General features: G+C 43.2%; 1 protein-coding gene across 1 annotated transcript in view; it reads right to left on the bottom strand.

The window, feature by feature from the left end:
• Positions 1 to 3,719: 3,719 nt before the first annotated feature.
• Positions 3,720 to 10,804, bottom strand: part of ankrd28b (ankyrin repeat domain 28b) — a 76,807-nt gene continuing 69,722 nt past the window's right edge. The window contains exons 24-28 of the mRNA XM_080427331.1: positions 10,126 to 10,271; positions 8,034 to 8,116; positions 7,170 to 7,252; positions 5,671 to 5,762; positions 3,720 to 4,422 (exon numbers count right to left, since the gene is read on the bottom strand). Coding sequence (XP_080283457.1) covers positions 4,118 to 4,422; positions 5,671 to 5,762; positions 7,170 to 7,252; positions 8,034 to 8,116; positions 10,126 to 10,271 — 709 coding nt within the window. The 3' untranslated portion in view covers positions 3,720 to 4,117. The remainder of the gene's footprint in view (positions 4,423 to 5,670; positions 5,763 to 7,169; positions 7,253 to 8,033; positions 8,117 to 10,125; positions 10,272 to 10,804) is intronic.

Genomic DNA, 10,804 nt, shown 5'->3' with positions numbered 1-10,804 from the left:
GGTCTTACAGTGTTTCTCCTCATGAAGCATGAAGCCTCACTTCCATTTCAGTGCTTACCATAAAACCATTTGTTTTTTTTACCGTTATGTTAAGTGCCCTCCTGTATGCCCTCGTCTCTCCTCAGTAACAAATGAAGGCACCAAACGATGACAGAAATAGAACCGAAAACAAGTACAATTTATTTATGAAAGCCTAAACCTCAAAAGGATAGTTCCAAGTTGATCGGCTTAAAAATAAAATCTGCAGATAACAAATAGTTTTTTTTTTCTTAAATCATTCAGGTCAGCAATTACTGTGATTTGATTTTTTTTCCCCCACTAAAAGGATGAGGCGTTTAAGACATTATGAGCATATTAAAATTTCCGGATCATAAAAAATAAATGATTTCCCCTCCCTGCCTCCCATATGGATTACAGAGTTGGGAGGATAATGCCTAATTTATGCTTCGTCTTACGGTGGTGTGGCACGGCGGAAATAGCTGATCTGCAGGCGCACGACACATTGCCGCCGCAGCGCTTGTAAATCGGCCATTTCTGGCACGCGACACCGCCGTAAAACGAAGCATAAATCATGCGTAAGTGCGTTTCTGACCGTTGTGTGTGTAGTGTGCGATTATCAGCCGGACTCCACTTGAGACTTGAGGTGCGTTCGGATATATAGGCTCTGAGAGCACCAGTGCGCACCCCGGGTGCTCTCGGTTTGTTCGGAAATTCTGAGCGGCCGGAGTGTTGCCGCTTCGCAGTGGTGTAAAGTAAGTACATTTACTCAAGTACTGTCCTTAAGTGCAATTTTGAGGAACTTTTACTTTACTGGAGTATTTCACATTTTCAGTACTTTTACTTCTACACCACAACATCTCATCGAGGCAAATATTGTACTTTTACTCCACTACAATTATTTGAAAACTTTAGTTACTAGTTACTTTGTAGATTTGATTATTATTACAAAACATATTAACCCCTTCAGCGCTAAATACATTTGGGCCATTTGAAAATAGCCGATCTACAAGCTCATTGTGAGCTTGTAGATCTGCTATTTTCAAAGGACTTTCATACATTTCTAAACTTGTGAAATGGGTCATTCTGGAAAATGAGAACTTTCTACTTTTGTTCTTTGATACCGACACTTTTGCACTTTTACTCAAGTACATTTTGATTACCAGACTTTTACTTGTAACAGAGTATTGTATTATATATATACTACATTGCAGTATTGATACTTTTACTTGAGTAAAAAATTTGAGTACTTTTTCCACCACTGCCGTTTAGAAAACTCAAAGTGTTGCTCTCTGGGAGCAGTCAGAGTGGGAAAAGCCGGGTTTGTCCCAAGTGCCTGAACATTGGAGGAGGAAGTAATTGCAAAATGCAATGTTTGCAGCTTGTTTGGTGCTCTAGATTTCTGATACTTCTCAAACCGTTTTAACGTCAAGGACCCCATAACTCTGAGTTCCGGGTCCATTTGGTTCCATTTGCACACTCTCAGAGTTACTGACCTGTAAGGGTCCATTTGGAACCTCCTCAAAAAAACCCTCAGGGTCCTTGAACCACACTTGGAGAACCACTGCTCTAGACAGTACTCAACACGCGGCCGTGTACCAAAACAGGTAATAATCACAATCATAAAAATGGGATGAGTTTTAAAAGATGAAACTGGCAACGTTAGTTAATGAGTATCTACTCTGACCGTTTGTAAATTGACCGATATCGGAGCGCTCTATGACGTCAACACCAGAGCCCTCTGAAATCAGAGCAGATCCTCAGAGCGTATTTCCGAACGCACCCATTATGACACAATTGCTCCACTCCGCAAATCAATTAACAATCAATTACACCTCCGTTAAAAAAAAAAAAGGTAAAAGAAAGAGCTAAATTCAATCCACTTCTACAGTTTTAAAACAGGCTGAAAATGTCTCGGCCTCCTTCGTTTTGGTCCCTGTCTGCTTTGCTCTGAGTGAAGTGCTACTCCCTCGCCGATCGTGTTTTATTGCCGTAAAAGAAAGGAACGGGATCCCCGACTGCCCGGTACAGTTTCTACCGCAGCCAGAGGACCGCTGGGCTCGGTAGCAGTGTTGATTTTGACAGCAAATTCTTATTTAGTTTTAGTCACAGTCTTTTGGATAAAATTCCATTTATTTGAGTCATTTGAAATGTTTTAGTTTTTGTCTAGTTTTAGTCGACTGAATATCACAAGATTATAGTCGACTAAATCTACAGTTGATTTAGTCGACTATAATGTATTTTGGCGGTGCCTTGATGGCGTCGTAATGGCTGATTTTACACTTGGTTGCATGCTGAAAATAGCTAATCTACAAGCTCACAACGCGTCGCAGCGCAACGCGTTGCGAGCTTGTAGATCGGCTATTTTCAGAGCGCAACACCCGAGCGCAACCAAACATAAAATGAATCGTCTTTTAGTTCTACTGGATCTCTTCTCCACTAGATCCCTCCACAACATTTTTGTCTAGTTTTTATTTGTTGACGAAATTGTCAATATATTTAGTTTTAGTTTTAGTCATCATAGCTTAGTTTTGATTTAGTTTTCGTCAGTGAAGAAAGGTAGTCGAGGAACATTTTTCGTCATAGCTGTAGTCGACGAAAATCAACACTGCTCGGTAGGGATGATGCACCGGTAGGGTTTCTACCGTAGCCAGAGGACCTCTGGGTTGGGTAGGGGGTGATGCAGCAGCAGCGGCGGCGGCGTGGGGCCCAGGGGGGGTCCAGTAGCTGCTGGAAGAAGGACAACATGGTGATGATGAGGTTCTCCTCGACTCTCCTACGTCTCAATTTGTTTGTGGGGGGGGGGGGGATTCTTTAAGGCTCCTTTTGTGGGCTCGTCTCCTATCCTGCCCCCTTCCCAAGCTGGCGGCTGTGATTTTTAAGACACTGTGCGTGTGTGTGTGTGTGTGTGTGTGTGTGTGTGTGTGTGTGTGTGTGTGTGTGTGTGTGTGTGTGTGTGTGTGTGTGTGTGCGTGTGTACTTGTATTGCTATACTTCTGAGGGCCAAATGTCTCCACTAATGTAGTAGAATGTGCTAAATGTTCCCGGTCCTCACAAGGAAAAAAAACTACATTTTTACAGTTAGGTTTACAATTAGGAAAAGATTCAGATTGGGTTAGGGTTAGGACTAGACATTTAGGGGTTAGGTAGAGTTATGCCCCATTTATACTTTGTGTAATAAGGGAGGTTCACTTCAAGCACTATAACTATAATGAAAATAACTTCCGTTCACCACTGTTTTTGTTGTAGTTGTGGTGTGGCCATTCACAGAGTTAGAACGTTTTTTTAAACTACATCTTTATAGTTAAGAGTGCTTGTTGTGAACGGCCCTCAACCACTTGAACTCCAACATGCCTATTCTGGGGGGGAACGTTCGCCCCCAAAAAAATGCAGATCTACAAGCTCAAAACGTGTTGTGTTGAGACGCGTTTTGAGCTTGTAGATCTGCTGTTTTTGGCAATGAGATTTGGCGTAGACGGACAAAAAAAGTGGTCCAAGGACAGTTGTAACTGTTAATAGGCTCTATGCACAGCAGCCATATTGGAAAGAAATTGGGCCTCTTCCTTATAGCCTTCACAGGTGTTACCAATGAAGGCTTTGTTCCATTTCATGCACAGTGGTTCTCAAACCCTTTCATTTTCAAGGACGCCCATAACTCTGAGAGTGTACAAATGGAACCAAATGGACCCTTACGGGTCCATTTGATTCCATTTGTCCACTCTCAAGAGTTACACACCTTTTAAGGTGCCATTTGGAACCTCCTCAAGGAACCATGAGGGGTCCCTGGTCCACACTTTGAGACCCACTGGTGTAGCAGAGTGTTTCCAGTGAGCCAACATGACACAATATCAGCACCATGACTTCTGTTTAGACCAGAATGGAACAGAGCCTTCATTAGTATCATTGGTAACAACCTGTGAAGGAGGTAAGAAGAGGCTCAATTTCTTTCCAATATGGCTGCTTAGTGCACAGAGCCTGTTCAGGCTTTGAGGGTTAGGGTTACAAATGTGCATGTCCCCACAAGTGTAGTAATACAAACACGTGCGCTCGCATGTGTGTGTGTGTGTGTGTGTGTGTGTGTGTGTGTGTGTGTGTGTGTGTGTGTGTGGAGGGCCCCTCCTCAGTAGGTCTCTGAGTCGGAGTCGTTGAGCTCCTCGTCCTTGTAGTAGGTGTGGTGCTGGTGGCTGATGTTGTTGAAGCTGCAGTAGGAGGTGTGGTGGCTGCGCAGGGCGGGCAGGCCCTTGGAGGGGCTGCTGCCGCTGCTGCTGGTGGTGGTGGTGCTGGTGGTGGTGTTGGTGGTGTAGTGGTTGATGGCACTGAAGGAGGAGGGGGGACAGGGGGACACGGGCATCATGGTGGCCAGGATGAGGGCCAGGCAGTCGGCCACGTCCTTGTTGGGCGCGCACGCCAATGCCGGTGTGTAGCCTGAGAGGGGACAGTGGTGGCCGTAATGCAAGGTTAGTATTAGTTTTGATTTTTGTAATAGTTTCCCTTTTTTTTTATATGGAGGTTTTAGTCAGGTGAGACTCAAAAGGTCAGAAATACCATACAAAATATTATAATTTAAAGGGACAGTTCACCCCCAAAATGACTTTTTTTCTATCGATTAGTCACCCCATGGAGACTTGAATTCATTTTTTTGTTTTTGTCTCATTCCTAAGACAATAATTTGATGACCGGCAGCGGTTCCGGTAGGAGACACAAAGAGTCTCCTTTGTGTCGCCTATCGGTCCGCGACACAAAGGAGGTCAAAGGTCAATTGGCTTAGGAATGCGACAAAAACATATATATTTTTTTGGTGAATTATCCCTTTAAAGGAGACATCCGGACATTTTAAGTGTTATCTTTGATGTGTCGCAGAACCTGGCAACTCGGTGTTGCCAGGGAGAGAAACAAGCAACCAGCGTTAGCTCGTTCTGCATTAGCGTTAGCTCGTCGGGGACTTTCAGTGCCTGTTAGGGTATCATGAGACTCCACAATGAGTACTAGGAGAAAAAAAACAGACTTTGCATTTGTTAAAATAGGCGAATTTCAGCTTTCCACGGGCTCCCATTATGCCAACGGAGGGGGTCGTTAGACGGGACGAAGGGGACTCTCTGGGAATAACTCAACGACCCTTTCAATGTTGGTGAGTGATTAGCGACACATCAAAGATAACACTTAAAATGTCCGGATGTCTCCTTTAAGTTTAATTCTACTTCTTGTTATTTTTACTAGTTTTAGTTAAAGGACGACTTCACCCATTTTCAATCTATCTACCTACTCGGTCTGTGTCTCAGAGGAGGGCTGTGGACAGTTCAGAAACCCGCCTACCAATGACGTCATTGTTGGGCTATTATTCTATTCTATTAGCTTAGATTCCCCATCAGTGATGTCACTGGTAGGTGGGTTTCTGAACGGTCCACAGCCCTCCTCTGAGACACAGAGTAGAAAAAAACGGTACCATATCATAATGAGCATTAGTGAGGACCAATTATATGAACATAGGTTGAAAATGGGCAAAGTCGTCCTTTAACTATAATAACGTTGTTAAAAAGCCGGAGTTACACTTAGTTGCCGCTAGTTGTGCTCTACAAGCTCACAACACGTCGCACTGCAACATGTTGTGGGCTTGTAGATCGGCTAATTTCCAAACAATTGAACAGAAAGGTGTGGTTATGTGGTTAACCTCACCGTTCTCATCAACAGCTAATACACTGGCTCCCTTTGCCAGCAGTTCTTGTACAACCACAGTGAGGCCATTTCTGGCAGCAACATGGAGAGGCCTGGAGGGAAGAGAACAAACACCATTATGTCTCACAGGACGTCCTACATTCCTCTGTGCCTGTTACTTACTAGCAGGCCCTAGAGAGGTTGTGCTGCTCTTTATACAAGCTCACAACCTGCCGCAGTGCAACGTGTCGTGTGAACTTGTAGATCGACTATATTGTCACCATTTGAAGTACGTATGTATGGGCTTAACTCGTTCACTGCCAAGAACGACTTCTGACGAGACGTCGTCCAAACGCCCACGCTGCCAAGGTCGACGTATGACAACTTTTAGATGTTTTGGGGGGTGGGGGGGGGCGCTGTGAATGATCCAAGCACCACCGAAGAAGAGTACAATCAGAGATCATGTCTTGATCACAACAAAAAAAATCTAGGCATCTTCCATGTTAACACTCTCACCGCCGGGCCCGTAGCCTACGGGCCGATAAATCCAACTGTACAGCGCCGATCCCGTAGCCTACGGGCTGTGGTGCTTTTTCCTTTTTTTCGAAAAAAAAAAAAACGTTTTTCAATTTTCTAGTACGGCACATTTCATCGTAACACCACCGGAAATGGAATTATTCCGGATCACGTTTTGCAGATCCCGTAGGCCTCCATTCTAAAGCGCACACTGAAACGCCATTTTCTTCGATTGTAGTTTTTCTCCTTCGCTGATCACTGTTTAACCTAAACCGTTCTAACTACAACATGGCGGCTCCGTTTGACACGTGGTTTGGACTGGTACACGCAGGGAGATCTCCGCGATGTTTACAAACAGTGCACAGCTCAATCCTAAGGATTTTAACGAGGTCTATGGCGACGTGAAAAAAACAAAAAACAACAATAAAACGTTGGCACTGGTGAGTACATTATGAGATTAACCTCTGGCGGTCAATGTGTTAAAGGATTTATAAAAGTCAAATTTTCTCTGATTTCTGTTGTTTTCTAAGTGTTTTTCAAAAAACAAGCCACATTCAAACGGCCATTCCCCCCCCCCCATTCTGCCGGACCCCCGTGCGTGTAATGAGCCGATCTCCGTGAGGACGGCGGTCACGGAGAATTAACCACGATTTTTTGAAAGGTATCAGTAAAATCTATGACGTTTTCGCTGGCAAGGGGACGGTAGGCGATGTTTTAACTCTGGCAGTGCATGAGTTAAGTGGTTAATTGTGTAGTGGGTCCCGTCAATAACGGTAAACCATTGGTTCTCAAAGTGAGGTCCAGGGACCCTCAGGGTTCCCTTGAGGGGGTTCCCAAATGGACCCTTAGAGGACTAACTCTGAGAGTGTACAAATGGAACCAAATGGACCCTCACGGGTCCATTTGGTTCCATTTGTACACTCTCAGAGCCATGGGGGTCCTTGAAATCAAATAAAAACCACTGATGAAACAGGAAACCCAGCGTTGACGTGGTCCATACGTACGTTTGTAAGGCTGCGTTAGTAGCGTTGATGAGGTTCCTGTCTGTGATCTTCTCTAAGATCAACAAGGCACTGGTTTCATGTCCCTGTGAACAAAAACAAAAACAAAAGAAAACAGTCAGCAGCACATACTGTAGACTGTAGACCTACCAAACAGGTTAATGCATTACATCATAAATCAGACAGCAGAAAACAACCCCCCCCCCCCCCCCCCCCCCCCCGCCCAAAGAATAAAGCTAAATCAAATGCAGCATTATGTTACTGGATTACGAGGTAAATTAATTTAACTTCATTCCAATTAATGGTAATTACTGTAATATTTGCCATGGACTGTAACCTTGCAAGTACAACTGCAAATGAGTCGACGTATTGTAACAGAAAACCTCCGTGTTGTTACGCAAGGACCCTGGCAAACAGCCTATTGTAAAGCATTCCTCCATGTCTACCGAATTCATGTTCATAGTTTTTAAGTTTCAATTAAAAAAATCCCGCTCAACCCTGTCCTAAAATCATACTGTAGACCCATACTGTATCACCCGATGGATACAGGTGGAAATATCAGATGCTGTAGAGCAGTGGTTCCCCACGCGTTGTGAGCTTGTAGATCTGCTATTTTCTCTGGAAAACTTTTCCAGAGAAATGTCTATTTAATTTCTGAACATGTTAGATGTTTCTTATTTTGGAAAAAATATTTTAATATATTATATTAGCATTATTATTGGTTTTAAATGTTTTGAAATAAAAAAAAAATTGTCGTAAAAGATAATAAAAAAGGATATTTACTGGGTCCCAAACCCACTGTTTGGGAGACAGTGCTGTAGAGTGTGTAGACAGAGCAAACAGCGCCACCATAATGTAAATCCATACCTTACTGCAGGCCAGGTGAAGTGCAGTGTTCTTGGCTGCATCCTGCAGTGTGAGATCTGCTTTTGCACTGCTGACCAACAGCTCTGAGACACAGACAGACAGACAGAGATGGTGATTCATTTACCAACATACCAAAAACACAAGAGCCACAGGCTCTGCCAGAGAATCAACCAGTAGTCAGGGGATATTAGCAGAAAGATTGGAATAAATTCCTTACCAAAAAAAATCTTCACCAATGTGTTTGTAAAGGTGTCTAGTAACACATCTCACAAAGACTGAAATGCAGTTTCCCTAGGAGAATTTTTGACAGCTGCTGAAAGTTGGGGTACCCACCATTTCCCTGCATTTCCATGCAGGGCAAAAAAAATCTAATTTTAATTCCGTTTTAAGTAGCATGTGAGGGGTCAAACTAGGGTGTTTTTATGATTTTGAATCCATTGCAAGCATTTGTTTTGCACCAAAACCACTCCTTGGGCTAAAAACAGCCCAATCTCAATGGGCTTTTTACACAAAAAGTATACCTGGACAAGGATGGCTATGGCCGTTTTTAGCCCAAGGAGTGGTTTTGGTGCAAAACAAATGCTTGCAATGGATTCAAAATCATAAAAACACCCTAGTTTGACCCCTCACATGCTACTTAAAACAGAATTAAAATTTGTATTTTTTTGCCCTGCATGGAAATGCAGGGAAATGGTGGGTACCCCAACTTTCAGCAGCTGTCAAAAATTCTCCTAGGGAAACTGAATTTCAGTCTTTGTGAGATGTGTTACTAGACACCTTTACAAACACATTGGTGAAGATTTTTTTTTGGTAAGGAATTTATTCCAAGATTGGAAATCTTTCTGCTAATATCCCCTGACTACAGGTTGATGTGTAACATTGTGTAGTCTAAGTGCTGATTGGCTGCAGGGTCTGAAATCAACATCTGCCACCCGCCGGCCAAGGTCGGGTGAAGGTTTTTTGGTAATGTTTGAAAGAATTGAGGAAACTACAGTATATGCAAACATTAACCAGATCATATATCTCTGCTGTCGGGCAGAAACCTGCCAACTCCTAAATGTTTTTCAGGAAATGACAAAAACAAAACAAAAAGGTGGAGTTAGGAGGTTTTGTTCATCATTGATAAGAACAGCTGAATGGAGCTCCAAGCTCACAATGAGGTTGGAGCTCAAAAGGGGGTGGAGCCTGGAGTCAGCTAAACCAGCTAACTTCACCCCCCTTTGGTGGAGTTGGCTGTTTTAGCAGAAAGTTTGAGCATCCAATGGAAGTTAGCTTGTTTTGTCAGAAGCGCATTTTAATACTTTTCATTGGTTCAAAGATTTTTTTTAACCAACACACAGACGTAAAGGGTGTTCCATAGCACTGATTTATGGGTCAAAATGGAGTTAGCTGGTTTCTGCCCGACAGAAACGATATATGGAAAGCCATGAGGGCCAAGAGGAAAAAAGAAACCTTGTTCAATATGTATTGAAATAATACTCATTAAAAACCTAAAACTTCATTCTGTGCTTGATCATGGCAGAGCTATACATTGACAGCACATAAACGGTCAATCGGGGTGGTGTGTGGAGTATTTAACCCATTAAAACCGGGAAAAATGTTAGATTTCTTTGGCTTTTCAAAAATAGCAGATATACAAGCTCATAGCGTGGCACCGAGTGCCGCGCTATGAGCTTGTAGATCTGCAAAAAAAGAATTATCGTGAAAATTGGTGCAAATCTTTGAATATACTATATATATTTTTAAAGCGATTTTTTTTAAACTAGCATTAAAATAAAACTGTTAGCATTTAGAAGACATTTGTAGAATCCCCCAGAAGCAAAGATTTGAGTTACAAATGTTCGCTTAAAAAAATATACATATTCAAGGATTTGCACACATTTTCATGCTTTTTCAAAAATAGCAGATCTACAAGCTCATAGCGCGGAGCTTGTATATCTGCTATTTTTGACTAGCCAAAGACGTCTAAAAAAAAAACACAGATGCGTTCCCGGATTGAATGGGTTAAGTTGATGTGCCCTCATCCTCAATGCCATCAATATAATTTTCACGAGTCAAAACATGTGGTAGAAAATAGTTTCTTGGTTCTCACCGACGGCGTTGGTCTGTCCGTTCTCGGCTGCCATCATCAGAGGGGTTTTCCCCGTGGCGTCCACGCTGTTGACCTGGGCGTTGTGACCGAGCAGCAGCTGCAGACATTCCACGTGGTCGGTGAAGGCGGCCGCGTGCAGCGGCGTCCTGCAAGGGACACAATCAGATAAAACACTCATTTTATGGCACTGTAGGGCAGTAGCTCTCAAAACGCTTTCGTGCCCAGGACCCTCAAATTGATATGTATTTGGCTGCGGACCCCCCCAAATATAAATGTTGTGCTAGGGACCCCTTCCCCCACCCCCAGAAGAGAAGATTTTTGTTAAAAAAAAGCAAAATTATTAAAAAGTCTCCAAACATTTTTGATATTTAATTTTTTTTAATCATAAATAGCAGATGTACAAGCTCGCGGCATGGCACAAAGTGACGCGCTGCGACCTTGCAGCAGAGGTCACGTTAGTCCGATTATTGCCGTTTTTGACCAATTTTCCATGACAAAGACGGAGACATAAATCTCTCCGGACATCCTGACCGGTTGATAATGACACGGCAGTTCATTAATTATCACCGCAAATCAAGCACATTTCAAATCCTCTGCTTCTCTCTCTCTCTCTCTCTCCTAGCGCGACCCCTGGCTTGTAGATCTGCTATTTTTGAAAGTGGGGTCCTTGGGGGACCCT

The sequence above is a fragment of the Gymnoscopelus braueri genome (genome assembly GCF_963280865.1).
Source record: "Gymnoscopelus braueri genome assembly, chromosome: 4".
NCBI classification, from domain to species: domain Eukaryota; kingdom Metazoa; phylum Chordata; class Actinopteri; order Myctophiformes; family Myctophidae; genus Gymnoscopelus; species Gymnoscopelus braueri.
This window is presented reverse-complemented; position numbering and strand designations above follow the sequence as displayed.